Source organism: Agaricus bisporus, assembly GCF_000300575.1.
Source record: "Agaricus bisporus var. bisporus H97 unplaced genomic scaffold AGABI2scaffold_2, whole genome shotgun sequence".
Classification (NCBI taxonomy): Eukaryota; Fungi; Basidiomycota; class Agaricomycetes; order Agaricales; family Agaricaceae; genus Agaricus; species Agaricus bisporus.
Window position 1 is genome coordinate 729,605 of NW_006267355.1, and position 14,695 is coordinate 744,299.

The following is a 14,695-nucleotide window of genomic DNA, read 5'->3' on the forward strand; positions in this document are numbered from 1 at the left end:
TTCGGAATCCTCCCTCGGATCGTCTGGGAGTGTATTGGATCCATGAGCGTCGACGAGTAATTTTGCGGTTTTTTGGATAAAGCCTGCTCGGTAACCAAAGCCTAGGGTGCGTAGAGTGGCAGAGACATCTGAGCTTGACAGTACCGAAGGTGGAGGGAAAGGATGGTATGGGAGGAGTTGATCTGGGTTGCTTGGGTCGGGGAGGTGTAAGAGTGCCGGCGAGAAATAGTTGCAAAGGCCTTGGACCATTTTTGTTATGCGAGAAATATTATTGTTCGACGAGCAGATGAAACTGGTGGGACATTAGCATAGAGACCATTTGAAAGAAAAAGCGACGCAGACGAGACGAGGTTCTCCCATGGGTCTTGCCTAAGGATGCGTATTCCGGGAAAACGACCTTGAAATTGGGCAAACGCCGTGTCGCGTGCAGCCCATTGCTCATACAGGTGTACAAGGTCGACGTCGAGTTGGAAATAATCCTTGATCCAGGCGAGAGTCTGAGCGTCGCGTAGAGCAAGCTGGACCGGTGTGGGCTGTGGGTCTGGGTATGCGGTGCGGTAGTGCAGCGTGTCTGCGGCCTGGCGGAGGCAGACGACGCGGTCTCTGAGGCAGAGCCTGTACTCGTGGGCCGCGCCCGAGGGATGGTCGTGCGGGAGAGGGAGGATGGCCCAGCGAAAGGACTGACCGGACCTGAGGACAGAGGCGAGGGCGAGCTGGGGGACGGGACAGGGCAGAGAGTGGAACATGGCTGGATTCGTCTCCCATGCCATGCCAGACTCCTTTCTGCCCCCCATCCAGTCCGTCTTCTACGCCGTCTTCGACGTCAAGCAGGGCCCAAAGATCGTCTACCAGGTCCCCGAAGGCCTCATCGCCTCCTCCACCCCCATCACCACCCCCTCAAGCACCCTGTCGATCCCCCCTACGCCCTCTGTCGAATACACCCCGCCCGAGTTCCAGGTGTTTGGCCTTCAGCTCTCTCCTACGACGAGCAGCAACCATGTTTCTGAGTCTACTTTGTTGTCCGACGAGCTTCGGACGCCACCTCGGACACTTTCGCCCCCCTCTGGCTCTGCTCCGCGCGCTCTCTTCAGCTTTGACGATGTTCACAAGTACATTATTCCTCACAGTGCTCTCTGTGGACGTCTCGTCATCTGCTCTGCCCAAAACTACCGCATCATAGGTCTTCCTGTCGCACTAAAGGGTAGACAGTACGAGCGTAACTATTTCCGTTACAATATCTGTTTTGTGTTCGAGAGGGGCGCCGATCTCAGCTGTTATGAACCCATCGTTCGCAAAGTGAGCCGAGTCTTGACTACATGTGAGGTGCGTCCTTTGTCCGTCTTTCATCTCCTTTCTCTTGAACTCTGTTCAGGAGGAATCGCGCTTCCTTTCTATGCCTTCCAAATCCACTTCCATACATGCCATATTGGAGCAGCTTTATGAGGATCTCAATTCCTTCGCAGAAACCTCTATCCCTATAGACCGATTTAATTCAATAGAACTCAAGATCTTTCCTTTTTATCCGAATCCCCCACCTGTTCACGATTGGTTGGTACCCCTCGCTCTCATCAACCTCGCTAAGCGCATTGACGATAATTGGGATCTGACCATGGCCAAGGTCGTTGATGTCCATCTTATCTTTGATTTCTCACTCATCAAAATCAGGTTTGCAAATTCATAGATGGCACAAATCATGTTAGCCGCATCGCCCATCTCGCCGATTCTGAGATAAACCTCACACGACAAGCTGTTTCCCACTTACTGTATGTTATAACAATGTTGGCGAAGGGTCTATCTCAACAACTTCTGCAGCTATCATCAAGTCATCATGACTATTGATATATTCCAATACTCAAACATGTATACTTTGCGCAAGAACATACAATGGCTAGCCGACGAGACCCATGTCAAAGAAGAGTGTGGGCCATATGTAACCAAGCCAGGTTGACCTTTGCACGGCTTGGTTATCGACCTGGCTGACTTCTATTGCAGGAAACCCCATCCCCGACTGGCCCCAACTACTCCATCTATATTCTCGGTTGAAACCTGGCAAGACTGTGTACGAGTGGCAGGAAGAATATGAAGTCGAAGAGCTAGGCGTCGACGTCCGGCGTTTCACAAGTTTCGGTGTTATCAAAGGCTTCCTGAGACGTGTACATCGTTGGCCAGTCTACCTTCCGCCCTCACTTTCACAAAAAACCGAAACATCAACCGCTTTAACTGGTATCAAAACATCTTTTGGTCTCTCGAATACATTCCCTCGTAAGCGGGGCCAAAGCCTGAGTAGTATGGCGCTTCGGTATTCATTCACATCATCTCAAGGTAATGCCGTCTCTGGTGACCCGAATGCAAACAATTATCAGACGTATCGAGGTGCTGCGAGACCACAAACGGCTGAAGCGTCGACTGTGATGTTTCCTGGCACAGAAAATACGAACGCACAAGGAAGTGCACGTTCAACTGCGGATGCTCCAACTCCCACTCCAGTGACAGCTGTATCAGTACATTCTTCTGTACGTGTGCGTCGACCTAGTGCAGCAGAACGAGTTCTCGAACAACTTCGTAATCGTGATAAAACTGCTGCTGCTGCTGCTGCTGCCGCCGCTGCAGCAGCAGCTCATTCTGGTGGTAGTGGTGCAGGATATACGAGTCCACGGCACTCATGGATACCTTTTCATCATCAACCTCGAGATTTACTTTATTCCCAGCATTCCAATGAAGCTTCTTCATCTTTAACTCCACCGACACAAACTACGCAAGTGGGTGGGACAAATGGAGGACAGAATAACGATAATAATAACAATGGGAGTGGTACGACTACTCCTACGGTGTCTACCAAAACCCCGCACGGGCATGGACACGGACATGCTTCTGGTTCAACAGCTGTTATGGGGATCGGTCCTGGAGCTACTTTAATAGGATCATCACCTCATAATCTTCATAGTAATCACCATCATACGCATAGTAATTCAACAACAACTCAATATCCTCATCCTCGTCCACGTCGTCTTGAAAGACAAACTTCAGACACATCAGCTCCTCCACCCTCTCCTATCATGTCTAATAAAGCTACATTAGCTGTACCTTCCCGACCTCGACTTTCAAGGTCACCTTCTGCTGCGCAGTTGGGTCAGAATCAACAAGTTTCTGGTGGATCTGGTGGTGGCAGTGGTGGTGGTGGCGGTGGGAGCGCGAATAGTACTGCTGTGAGTGGTGGTGGTGGATTTGGAGGTCTTCCCGGAAGTGGAAATGGTGATCAATCAATCCAAGGAGGTGGACTCGAATGTCCACCACAACTAATGCCATTACTCGACGGTGAACATCATACGGACGAACTGTGTACCATGTTTGAAGTCGGTTGGCCATTATTGGAAAAATGGCTAGAATTGATTGGAGGCGGCGAAATTGGCAGTGAAGAATGTCGTGTTGTGATTATTTATCGGTGACATTGTATTTAACGCATCGTCTTGTAATAGTGGAAAACATTGAAAACATGCAACAATTGTCCGATGAGGGTCAAATCAATCTTTATAGGTGATGAGGAGTGAGAGGTTGAAAGGAAGACTACTGGCAGTGACCGTCACTTCTCCTCCCTCTGTAACCAATTCCGATACCTTTTTCTCTAGATTTGGCCGAGTGAGTTCTTCCAATTGAGGTGGTGCTTGGAAATAAAGCTGTTTGCTTCCAAATGACAGTGAAGGTTTCTTGACTCGACTGCGAGAATCGTTAGTAAGAGGGAAAAATCATAGCAAAGCTACGAACTATTTTTGGTCTTCAGCCAACGTCTCGATGAGTTCTTCGACTGTCATATCATGACTAATGACCATGTCATAGGCTTCTCCACCACAGACAGGACAATCCGGGCGTTTTTCGTATTCCCATGTGTGTGAATAGACACCGTCAGTGCCGATAAGCATGAAGTAATTGTCGAGGTAGGCAGCAGAGTTGGTGGCGATTTTGAAAGCCTCATTGCAACATGCAGCTAATGATCTATCGTTGGCCTCGTGGATTATCTAGAAAAAATGAGGGCGGACCTGCAATGATAGCATTGGTGGATGCAATGGATGGTATAATGTTTTTGACGACGCCTTGAGTAAGAGACCATGTCACGCCTTCGATATTAAATTCTTGAGCCCTTGCTGCCGCTATTTTGTATAGCCAAGAAATATGTTCCGGGTCGTCTGTATCCATTTTCTTATCTGAAAAGCCTCCCTATAAGCATTGTATCAAAAAAACTCGTATACGTTCAACTATACCTCCTTGTACGCGGGGCCACTCTAGAACGGAGGCCCATTCTATGCAGTGTTCAGGCAAACGTGGGGTATTGGCAATGGTACAGATGGGAAATGCGGTTTGTTTGTTGAGTAAACCTAATGAACATTCATAACATGAAGTTTGCGTCGGAATGATAACCCGTGCTTGGCCTTTGAAACCTGTGACGAGTTGGCTGGTTAACAAGGATTGTTCTGATGGCTCGACTTTTGGTGTATATGATACCTTCTGTTCCACCGTCGATCAAAGGCTTCACACTGTCTGGGTTATCATAATCGACAAGATTGGAAATAGTGGCGTTGATCCATCGTCGAGCTTCTACAGAATCTAATCCACAGATGATGAGGGCGAATTGCATGTAATAGTCGTCTCCTTTGTCCTGTATCTTTCCAAAGTACCTGAAGGTAAACATGAATTAAGTGACTTGGTCGATCGTGAATGGTCGATAGCGTACGGAGTGACGTTGACACCAGGAACTCTCTTCATGATGAATTCGGCAGCGACAACGGCCTTGGACTTACCGACGTCCTTCGGTCTACGGAATAAAAAAACGCGTCGGGAGGGATAGATTGATTAGTACGTACCTGAAGAGGAACTGTCGATTCAGGTTGCTTATATCAATGGTATCCATGTCAATGACATGGATATCCTTGAATCCCGTCAAGGCAAGATTAGCAAGTATCTCACATCCCAGGCCGCCCGCTCCGATAACCAAGATTTTGATCTTTTCCCGAAGAACTGACTTAACCTATAAGCATCGTTAAGATACATCGTTTCGAAAAAGGAAAGCAGAACATGCCTCTTGACCGGGGATGAATTCTTTCGAGGTACGTGGGCCTGGTTTGTCGAGGACCTGGTCTATGTGGAAGTAACGCCCGGGCCAGTCTGGAGCTGCGAAACCATTTGCGAGAGCGGACATGGGGGTGTTGTGATGGGGTATTAGTCAGATCGGATCGCGTCTAATGAATTCGAATTCGACTACCTGAAATGGCAAAAACCTTTTAATTTTGATGGCCCAATGTCGTCTTCTCTCCTCGCCTTCAGTGGCCACCAGCACCTCAGACACCGCCTCGTTCTCTCTCTTCTCAGCGGAAAACATGTAAAGATAGACAAAATACGTCCAGACGACAAGAATCCTGGTCTCCGAGGTGTGCCTGTATCTTCAACCTTGAATCACGCAAGACTCAACCCTTGTAGACTACGAGATCAGTCTTCTTAGACTATTAGAACGGGTCACAAATGGCACCGTAATAGAAATTTCCGTTACAGGTACGCGTCCGCATTTCAGTCCAATGAGTTATCTGAATCGCCCTTTGCAGGTACCGCTCTGCTCCTTCGACCAGGAGTCATTTCTGGTGGTCCAGTAGTCCACGAATGCCCACTCTCCCGTTCTGTCGGATATTTTCTGGAACCTATCATTATGATTGCTCCTTTTTCCAAAAAAACCTTGAACCTCACATTAAAAGGTATCACGACTGATGAAAATGATCTTTCCGTATGTGCCTCGTCCTCCGTCTTTCAATGCTTTCTATGTGATCATAGGTTGATCTATTGCGCACTGTCACGCTTCCCCACCTCCAATTATTCGGTCTGTCAGACGGTCTCGAATTACGAATAAAAAAACGTGGTGCTACTCCAGCCGGAGGCGGTGAAGTGCAATTTTTATGCCCTACCGTCAAGCAGGTAAAAACCCTGAACTTTGTCGATCAAGGAAAGATCAAACGAATACGAGGCGTTTCGTGAGTTGAGTGCACCCATGTTGTAAAAATAATTCTCATGTCTCTGTCAGGCATGCCGTCCGTGTCAACCCACAATTTTCTAACCGCATGATTGAAGCTGCAAGATCGTTATTGAACAGATATATTCCCGATATTTACCTTTATTCCGATGTTTACAAGGGTGATGAGAGTGGAAAGTAAGTTCCAATGTTGTTTAGAGCGAGCGCAGAAGCCTGAAAATTTCACAAGATCTCCTGGTTATGCCCTTAGTCTCCTAGCTGAGTCGACCACGGGAGCAATACATTGCGCTGAAGCCATCTCACAACCTGGTGTTGCTCCAGAAGACATTGGTCTGAAAGCGACGCGAGCCCTTCTTTCCGAGATCAACAGAGGCGGGTGTGTAGATCGACGACACCAAACACTGGTGCTGCTCATGATGGTGCTCGGAAGTGAGGATGTAGGACGGTGCGTGATGGGTGAGCCGACTGCCAAAACGTGAGCTAGATTTCATCTTCACAAGTTATGGGTCGCATTGACGGTCGAGCTTCCAGGGTTCAATTTTTGCGGGACGTACGAAGTTTCTTTGGGACATCTTTCAAAGTGGTACCTGCGGACCCAAACGATCCAGAGAGTGCTCAGCTCTCGTATTCCTGCTATGGGACTGGATACGTCAATGCGAACCGGACGCTTGCGTAGTGTTTTGGTACATAGAACATTTTATTTCTTTCGTAGCCATACACATGAGGCAACTCCTACTGCGAACCCAATGAGACTGGGTAAGATAGAATTCACTAGCATGGGATAGAATGTCATTTCGACGGAGCGTTTGATTCCCAGAGCATGTGGAGGAGGAACATGGTTTTTCTCCCAGCCTTCATTCAATAATTTGATCATAGAGTCGTCGTCCAGTTTTCCAAGTTCATCCATATCCCACTCATTGCACAACTTTGTCATCCACGCCATCCTCCTCTTCCCAATGTCCCCTCCAACACCTGGCGCACGCTCCTTCAATATCACCCTCAATGCCCCAACTTTCTGTATGGCAGCACCTTCATTTCCCGACAATGACTGTACAATCTTCCTCTTCACCAGATTAGCCAATTTGGGACCATTACCATTCGTTGAAATCATGATTTGTAGAGGACCATCACGAATTTGTGAGCCAAAGTAAAAATCGCATAGCGGTGGGATGTCGGCTGCGTTGACAGGAATACGATGATCGCGACAGTATTGACAAATCGAACGTGAAAGTTCGACATCGTCCAATGCGGTGAGTACCATGTCGTAATTCAATAATCCCAGTTCAGCTGGGTTATTATCGTATTTTTTGTCGAGGTGTGTGATTTGCGTGGGGTATTCCGCGATGAACCTTTGCGTTCGGGGATTGAGGCCGGAGGAAGGTGTGAGAACGGTGATATGGGCGTCGGTGACGAGGACAGAGTCTACTCTTTGAGAGGCGATTTCGCCTCCTCCGACGATGAGGACATTTTTGCCGGCGAGCTGCCAGGCGACGAGGAGAGAACCACTGCCTCTTTGAGTGGGCATGTCCATGTCAGGTCCCATTCAATTGGGCGTTCAATCATATGTGGCTGTACAGCGTATTCCATTTGTCAGCTCACTACCGCCTTTCTCTTTCTACTTGCCACAAACATGCCGAAAGCTGATCTCAACAAGGCTGGTTGGGAACAGAGCGACTTTCCCATTCTCTGCGAGACATGTACGTACATTCATGCCCAGTTTATTCATCCAGTTTATATGGTTTACAGGTCTCGGTGGTAATCCCTTCGTTCGCATGGTACGCTGACCCAAGTAGCTTCGTCCCCTTCTAACATTTTCCATTACTATAGTCAAAGCAAGAATACGGTCGCTCATGCGGTACATGCGCCCGTCCCTTCACCGTCTTCCGCTGGAATCCAGGTCAAGGCGGTCGATTCAAAACCACCGTCATTTGTCAAACTTGCGCTAAAATCAAAAACGTCTGTCAAACATGCCTCCTCGACCTCGAATACGGTCTACCAACACAAGTCCGAGATACTGCTCTCGGTTTCAAAAATGAAGCTCCAACCTCTGATATCAATCGTGAATATTATGCGCAAGTCATGGAAAGTAAAATGCAGCAAGATGGAAGTAATGGACGCTCGGGGTTGGATGTTAGTCAGAGTGCAAATGCTGGGAAAGAGATGTTGAAAACCCTTGCGAGGACAGATCCTTTTTATAAGAGGAACAGACCACATGTTTGTTCGTTCTTTGCCAAAGGAGACTGTAACCGTGGAACGGAGTGTCCATATAGGCATGAAAAACCTGTGGACAATGAGCTGGCGCATCAAAATATGCAAGATAGGTACCATGGACGGAATGACCCCGTCGCAAACAAGATTCTCGGTGGACATGCTGAGTCGCAAGGTTTAAAACCCCCCGAAGATACCACCATTGTGAGTTTTCATCCTTCCCGCTCTTTTGGTACCATTCACTCAGCGTCTATCCAGACTTCCCTTTTCCTTTCCTCATTACCACCCTCTTCGACTGAACAAAGCATCCGAACACGCGTTCTCCAATCCTTACCTGCCATACAACCCACAAATCTCAAATCCATAGTCCACGTTGCCAAAACAAAGTTCGTCACACTTTCTCGCCATATAAATGCCCCTCTTTCTTATCCCTTTTACTTAGATGCGCCTTTGTCAACTTCAAAGACCGTGGATCTGCTGAACATGCCGCTCAAGCTTGGGCCAACGGCGTTGAGATCGACGGTCAGATTGCCTCCGTGAAATGGGGCCGTAGTAGACCAAAGAATCCTCCTTCCGCTTCATCATCCTCGTCGTCTTCTACCCTGGCAACGGGCGTAAATGCTTCTGCGTCGTAATTGCCACCTCTTAATTTTTGTACACTATCATTTTTAATAGTTTGGTCTTGATATTATATCCCAATCCTGCCGAGGGGTTCAAACAAAATTGCAACTTGACCGCCTTTGCCAATACAGTTTCTTCTATCTCACAAACGTCACCGACGGACCAGCCAAACTGGATGACGAAATACAATTTTTTCAGGAGATGATTTCCTTGAGTTTATCCTCTTGAAACACCTCTTCCTTCCTTCTTTCTATGAGTCCCTCTTTCAGCTACTAAAAAGTTTCGAATTGTTTCTCTTTTGCGCCAAAGTAAATTTCAAAGCAGACACTGATAACCGTAGCCGCTAATATTATAGCCGGGAGCTACATCTGCCATGAAGGCCTCCTCCTGAAGGTCAAACATGCACACAAGCTACTCAAACCAATAAACCACCAGCCACTACCGCCATAAGCCAGACAGCCATAGCAGACAGCTGACCATTATCATTCGCGAGTGCACGACCAAAATTAACAAGACCAGGCCCCGCTGAACCACCCACAGGTTATTAAATAGACGAGCCGAGACGGGATGAAAAACACGCACGGCAAATACCAGCGAGTCCCCAACCAATGCCAAAAATCGCAGCACCGCCTATGAGTTTCAAATCGACCTTACCTGCCTTGGGAATGCTCCACTTGCCACCAAGCCTTGGAATTTCGTTTCCACTTGCGAAATGATACAAGGACATGGCAAATGGAATTGTGCCTGCTGCGAGGAATGCCAAGGAAGGATCAAACGCTACGTTGAATGGTAAAAGCAAAAACCGTAAGACACGATCGGGATTCGTGAGGCCGGACAGATGGACGGCAAGCGCGAATTGAGCTGTTGTGCTACAGAAAGCAAGATGGCGAAGGAGTGGCTGAGGCGAATACTCCACAGATGATCCCTTCAGTGGTGTTTCAGCATCTGGTTTCTTCCCGAATTGTTGTTGCTGAGCCTTTGGTAAGGGGGACTACAGAGTGGTGAGTCTGAATACTATCAAGCGAATAACTCGTCACCGACAAAGAAGTAAAGCAAGACTGAGACTATGAAAGGCACTATTTGTGCGGCGAGAAGTTTGCATGCAGTAGCACCGACAGACCATTTGAGTGGTAGGGTAGGCCCCAAATTATTGTGAAATATATACGTCGTGATGACGCCGGTGGCGAAAAAAGTGGCTGTTGCGGCAATCGACCTAACAAACCGTGGTTAAGGCGTACCGTGGGCAGATAGAATATTTCACGCGCCTACCTTATCGAAAGTCGTGCCACCCCGCAGACCATATGGCTGCATCGAGATGAGACGATGGATCCATGTCAGTAATCCCAAATCACTTACCCTGAAGTGCAACCGTTGGCCAGCTAGGAATGGCTGAGAAACCCGAGGTAACCGGTGTTATAATCAGCGGCACGTACTTTTGTACCAAGGCCGACTAAGAATCCAGCGGCCGCGAGTTGTGAAAAGGAAAGTCCCGTAGATTCTGGCCCTGTGCCCTCGATAAGACCAACGAGAGCGCCGCCAATAATCAGACCCGCGACGGCGGTCAAGGCTTCAGATGCACCGTGGGATGCACGGTGCATGAAGCCAGATATCCCAAAAACATTCCCGTCCAGGAGCATGAGGGAATGGACAGGAACGGCGAGGGTAATACCTCCGAGAAGGGAATCGAGAGGCAGAGGAGCAGCCATAGCTGAGACAAGAAAAGTTCATTCTGACAATAAGTACAAAAAAAGGTAGATATACCCGATTAGATCTGACAAACGTCATCCCGGATTCCCGTCTCTGTTGCTATTTTCGTTTCCGCTTCCGACTCATGATCGGCCGCTTGTTTTTCGGCAACATGCACCTGTGCCTCGACCTCACTCTCAACAATTCCACGCGCATGGCATGCCTCCAAATATTTCCCAATCATCCCTCGCCACATCGTATGCCCCATGACTTCCTCACAATGTACATTCTCCACTCCTTGCACATCCACTGCGCCCAGTCCCGCCATCCGCCAACTTGCATCCGATGCTCGAGATAGAACGGCCAAAACATAGTCGTCGCTCGCATATCCATTAACTAATCTCCCTGCGGCCACTCTTCTTATTCGGGCCCATGTTTTTTGCTCGGCAGCCACCGGTGTGCCAAACATAAAAACGTCCTCGACGAGGCCGAATGATTCTGACACCGGAAGTCCGGCAAGATGCCGCAGCGCCTCGAAAATGACAAGAGAGCCAAGCGAATAACCCACCAAAGTCACTGGCCGGTTCCCGAAAGTCCGCTTGACTAACAGATCGCCCAACACTGCACCCGTCTTGATTGCCAAAGCTCTCGCATTCATCCACGGATTATCTGTTATCAGTCAGACCCCCAACATTTTAATGTTTATGACTAGACTCGCCCATGATTTCCCCGACTGTTAAGAGTGCCACGGGTGAAAGCGCACTCATAAGACCAGCAAACACGGTTCTGCGAACAATTTCTGCTTTCACGTATTTCATGGCATTAGAAGTGATCAATTTATACAATGCATCCGCCAATTTCTTCAATGCGTCAATTTCCTATCACGAAGTCAGAATTAGCCTCGCTCTATGTCGCCGCAAAATACGTCTTACCCATTGCAGTGCAAACGTGTCGTCGCCCTCGAATATAGTCCATGGAGCGGTCACGTCCGTCTCGTCAGCCAACCACCCACTAATGCACAATCTTACCCCGAGGGTTTCTTCGCCTTCCCTTGGTCTGACGGGTAATACGGCCAAATCCCGTACTTCACGGGTATGCCGTTGAACCATATCCGCCATCGATTTTGCGCCGTAAGCTCCAAAAAGTGTCCCACAAACCAAGGAGGATCCAGCCAATCCACTAGCCATCAATCCCGCCGTCGTGCCCGCAATTCCGAACCATCCAAGAACGGACGTTACCCCTGCACTAACAAGCGGAGCTGCCAATCCTCCTGAGACACCAATTAGCGCTCCTCCCGCCACCGCTCCTAGGCTGATGCCCGCAAGTCGCATCATCCTCCCCTGGTCAGCATGCGTCGTCCGAGATTCTTCAGTATGCGCCTGAGCTTCTGATACTGCCCACTCTGGGTTTTTCAGTGTTCGCACAATTGATTGTTCATTTGCCACAATCCCTGGCTGAAACTGCATCAAGAAAGCCCGTGTATAGGCTGAGTATTGTTTGTTTGTCGTAATGTGCAGAAATAAGATAGTTGTGAAAAGCGCGTTGACGGCCTCTTCTGGCATGCCTGTGAGTTCCACCCTTGAAGTATCGGACGTTTCATCGATGATTGGGCATTTTTCTGGAAATTATATCAACATATATGACTTATAGCTTTAAGCGAAAACAGATCTCGTACCGGGTTCTTCATCCTCAGAGAGTTTACATACGACCCAAGCTTTCTGTAAGAGTTCCTGCGACCATCGGTTCAAGGCTTCAGTTACTTGTTTCCTTCGCGCCTCCTTGGTGTCGACCGCAAAGTCTGACAACTCGCACTCCATTCGCGCATAAACTTCGTGAGTATTTCTGAACGCCGCAAGCCGATGGAAAAAGTGGCGAAACACTATGTCCTTTTCTTCAATAGAAAGCTGCTTTGGAGGAATCATTTGTTGTAGATCAGTGGCCATAGTGCAGGTAAGAAGAAACCAATTTCGAGACACCAGATCAACCTTGAATTACGATGCGCATCATCGTAGCTATTTTTGGACGGGCCACTTGGGCGGAGTCCGGGGTATTGCGTCATTCCTCGAGGTAGTAAATTTTGTAACTAGAGTGCACACTAAGTAGTAATCACACAATGAGCTGGGTATTGAGAAAGTTTTGATATATGGATGTCTCTATGGGTGAGAGTGTCGACTTCACAGGACATTCCGAAATCAAATACTCGATGGTGGTGAGGGATTAATACGGCTGCAGGCATTGGTCCAGCGTGTGCAACGGAACAACACACTGAGGTTAAGTACACGAGGGTACTGAGGGAGCCAGTGTGCACTATGAAAAAGCACGTAGATGTATTCAATTCAAGTACATGCGGGCACTGAATAAGAGCGTGCGTCCTATGAGGACGTAGACGGTTGAATGAACCAATACACCGAGAGTAAAAAGCGCGGAAGGAGGCTTAAGTCTCAAAGCACAATGAGACGGGCCAGTAACTCAACATTACGATCATCTAACGCTCTCACTGGCCTTCTGTAAAGTTTTCTTTAAATGCCGGTAGGAGGTCCTATATACAAAGAAATTCTAATCGAATGCAAAAGTAAAACGCTCATGCACGTCAAAAAGAGAAAGTCCTATAAAGTCTATAGATAAAATCAAAAGTTCTCAAATGCCCCCAGCTCCACCAAGAAGACCCTAGGAACTGGCGTTAGCTCGTTGACGCAGGCATAAATATTACTTACAGCTAAGTCTTTGGGATCGACCGGACAAGGGAGACTCAGAGTGTTGGAGATAGTCGGGCTCGCGGAGACGAATAATATACCGACATCAGGCTATTATACAACCAAGCTTATCAGCATACAGGTCTGGAGGCCAAGAAAGGGTTGTGGCTCACAGTAATCTCATAATTAATATTGAGGTTCTCTTTGGCTGTACATTTTCTCAGGAGGTCGGAAAGAACAGCGCCTCCGGGATCCTTGGAGGATCGGTATAGAATGTCAAAAGGGAAGAGCCACTCAGTACGGGTGTGAGCTGGAAACTTGATGTTTGTGGCATTTCCACCGCCTATTGGTACGTCATTGATGGGATAGGTCAACTAGTGCAACGGTGTAAGGCGGGAGACTAAGTCGAAGGAGAGATATTAATACCTTTGCATCTACTTTTTTGAGATCGACAGAAAAGGTGTTAGGGTTGTCAATTCTGGAAACGTGGTAAGTAAGCCATGCACGATTTAAGAAGAAGAAACTTCGTACGTGATATTCAACTGAACATGTATTTTCAGCGAAATGCCACCCTCTGGATCGGTTGAGGTAGTAAACTATACCATAAATTAACCGCTGACGGAGATCATGGAAGAGAGTGTTAAGACTTACTAGACTGCCACCCTGAGGGACGGGCTCAATGTTGCCAATGGTGAGTGCAGGCGGTCGCACCCACTTGAACAAGTTATTAGAGTGAAGGTAAAGGTGGCAAGGAAAGATGGCTCACCAGTAGAAAAGCTAATATTATGCTCACAACTAGGAAAACGGTGGTGACGAGGGTACAAAAAAAGAATCGACCGAAGCAGCGTGCTCGCCCTCCCTACAAATTCTTCAACTTCTCAGCAAACACCGGTGACGACAATGCAACGCACCTTTGTCCACACTCCTCCTCGTTGATCATAGCGATATCGCCTCATAGCGCTTGCGGTCCTGCGTAATTATAAGATACAGTGAGAAGCTAGAATTTAGTTGCTAATTGACTCACTTTTTCAACGGCGTTGCTGGAAATGTAGAGGCAGGCGGATATGTATCCTGCCTCTGGTGCAAAGTGCCAGAATTGCTCTTGTGCGTCGGTGTGCGCTGAGGTCCTTGGCTCAGATCATCGTTGTATCCAGCGCTATCTTGTACTCCTGTGTCATAGCCACTCTGGTCATACGTAGGGTGGGAGGGTCGGGTGTATGGATTGTAGTGGATATTATTGTAGTTGTATGTATTCTGGTTGTGGCCTGCATCCGGGTAGGTTCCATATTGGTTACCAGCACCTGTATTGTAGTAGGGGTCCTGATATGACATGGTAAGAGGGTGATAGATATGTAGTTGTGGTGGTTGGATGAGGCGGCTCAGAGTGACATTGGTAAGTAGCAAGCCACAGCCTGCCACTCCGCAGCGTTATCGGCAGTCGCTGCACCGCATCCCATCACTCAGTCTATTATTATCT

General features: G+C 48.1%; 6 protein-coding genes across 6 annotated transcripts; 3 read left to right on the forward strand and 3 right to left on the reverse strand.

The window, feature by feature from the left end:
* Positions 1–353: 353 nt before the first annotated feature.
* AGABI2DRAFT_199067 (hypothetical protein) lies at positions 354–3,446 on the forward strand (the record flags this gene model as incomplete). The annotated part of the gene is made up of 7 exons (XM_006457892.1): positions 354–908; positions 1,092–1,323; positions 1,373–1,621; positions 1,666–1,763; positions 1,813–1,943; positions 1,993–2,223; positions 3,271–3,446. Exons 1-7 carry the CDS (start codon positions 745–747, stop codon positions 3,444–3,446), a joined length of 1,281 nt encoding a protein of 426 aa, XP_006457955.1. The 5' UTR covers positions 354–744.
* Positions 3,406–5,209, reverse strand: AGABI2DRAFT_190343 (hypothetical protein). The gene is made up of 8 exons (XM_006457893.1): positions 5,072–5,209; positions 4,857–5,020; positions 4,727–4,807; positions 4,498–4,670; positions 4,257–4,433; positions 4,035–4,199; positions 3,763–3,982; positions 3,406–3,714 (listed from the first exon to the last, which is right to left on the reverse strand). The coding sequence occupies exons 1-8, from the start codon at positions 5,189–5,191 to the stop codon at positions 3,522–3,524; spliced, it is 1,293 nt and encodes a 430-aa protein (XP_006457956.1). The 5' UTR covers positions 5,192–5,209; the 3' UTR covers positions 3,406–3,521.
* An 81-nt stretch (positions 5,210–5,290) lies between these two features.
* On the forward strand, positions 5,291–7,541 carry AGABI2DRAFT_199075 (hypothetical protein; the record flags this gene model as incomplete). Its single annotated transcript, XM_006457894.1, has 7 exons — positions 5,291–5,420; positions 5,470–5,541; positions 5,592–5,767; positions 5,815–6,011; positions 6,062–6,187; positions 6,240–6,485; positions 6,542–7,541. The coding sequence occupies 7 exons, from the start codon at positions 5,291–5,293 to the stop codon at positions 6,684–6,686; spliced, it is 1,092 nt and encodes a 363-aa protein (XP_006457957.1). The 3' UTR covers positions 6,687–7,541.
* A 67-nt stretch (positions 7,542–7,608) lies between these two features.
* AGABI2DRAFT_190345 (hypothetical protein) lies at positions 7,609–9,001 on the forward strand. The gene is made up of 5 exons (XM_006457895.1): positions 7,609–7,707; positions 7,757–7,785; positions 7,838–8,422; positions 8,477–8,604; positions 8,661–9,001. Exons 1-5 carry the CDS (start codon positions 7,641–7,643, stop codon positions 8,851–8,853), a joined length of 1,002 nt encoding a protein of 333 aa, XP_006457958.1. The 5' UTR covers positions 7,609–7,640; the 3' UTR covers positions 8,854–9,001.
* Positions 9,002–9,222: 221 nt separating this feature from the next.
* On the reverse strand, positions 9,223–12,271 carry AGABI2DRAFT_183071 (hypothetical protein). Its single transcript, XM_006457896.1, has 10 exons — positions 12,201–12,271; positions 11,458–12,143; positions 11,244–11,403; positions 10,862–11,194; positions 10,273–10,508; positions 10,196–10,218; positions 10,109–10,144; positions 9,877–10,052; positions 9,422–9,784; positions 9,223–9,364 (listed from the first exon to the last, which is right to left on the reverse strand). Exons 2-10 carry the CDS (start codon positions 12,085–12,087, stop codon positions 9,255–9,257), a joined length of 2,067 nt encoding a protein of 688 aa, XP_006457959.1. The 5' UTR covers positions 12,088–12,143; positions 12,201–12,271; the 3' UTR covers positions 9,223–9,254.
* Positions 12,272–13,028: 757 nt separating this feature from the next.
* Positions 13,029–14,606, reverse strand: AGABI2DRAFT_190346 (hypothetical protein). The gene is made up of 9 exons (XM_006457897.1): positions 14,243–14,606; positions 14,130–14,187; positions 13,985–14,077; positions 13,870–13,932; positions 13,750–13,814; positions 13,645–13,696; positions 13,392–13,592; positions 13,240–13,329; positions 13,029–13,192 (listed from the first exon to the last, which is right to left on the reverse strand). Exons 1-9 carry the CDS (start codon positions 14,548–14,550, stop codon positions 13,163–13,165), a joined length of 960 nt encoding a protein of 319 aa, XP_006457960.1. The 5' UTR covers positions 14,551–14,606; the 3' UTR covers positions 13,029–13,162.
* Positions 14,607–14,695: the final 89 nt, after the last annotated feature.

Coding starts and splice junctions, on each gene's coding strand:
- AGABI2DRAFT_183071 (XM_006457896.1), bottom strand. CDS start 12,087: ATGCCAGAAGAGGCCGTCAACGCGCTTTTCACAACTATCTTATTTCTG. Junction 11,195..11,243: donor AACAGTCGGGGAAATCATGG/GCGAGTCTAGTC, acceptor GACTGATAACAG/ATAATCCGTGGATGAATGCG. Junction 10,219..10,272: donor TAGTCGGCCTTGGTACAAAA/GTACGTGCCGCT, acceptor AGCCATTCCTAG/CTGGCCAACGGTTGCACTTC.
- AGABI2DRAFT_190346 (XM_006457897.1), bottom strand. CDS start 14,550: ATGTCATATCAGGACCCCTACTACAATACAGGTGCTGGTAACCAATAT. Junction 14,188..14,242: donor CCAGCAACGCCGTTGAAAAA/GTGAGTCAATTA, acceptor ATAATTACGCAG/GACCGCAAGCGCTATGAGGC. Junction 13,697..13,749: donor CATGTTCAGTTGAATATCAC/GTACGAAGTTTC, acceptor CCACGTTTCCAG/AATTGACAACCCTAACACCT.
- AGABI2DRAFT_190343 (XM_006457893.1), bottom strand. CDS start 5,191: ATGTCCGCTCTCGCAAATGGTTTCGCAGCTCCAGACTGGCCCGGGCGT. Junction 4,671..4,726: donor CCTGGTGTCAACGTCACTCC/GTACGCTATCGA, acceptor GTTTACCTTCAG/GTACTTTGGAAAGATACAGG. Junction 3,715..3,762: donor TTGGCTGAAGACCAAAAATA/GTTCGTAGCTTT, acceptor CGATTCTCGCAG/TCGAGTCAAGAAACCTTCAC.
- AGABI2DRAFT_190345 (XM_006457895.1), top strand. CDS start 7,641: ATGCCGAAAGCTGATCTCAACAAGGCTGGTTGGGAACAGAGCGACTTT. Junction 7,708..7,756: donor TCCCATTCTCTGCGAGACAT/GTACGTACATTC, acceptor TATGGTTTACAG/GTCTCGGTGGTAATCCCTTC. Junction 7,786..7,837: donor GTAATCCCTTCGTTCGCATG/GTACGCTGACCC, acceptor CCATTACTATAG/TCAAAGCAAGAATACGGTCG.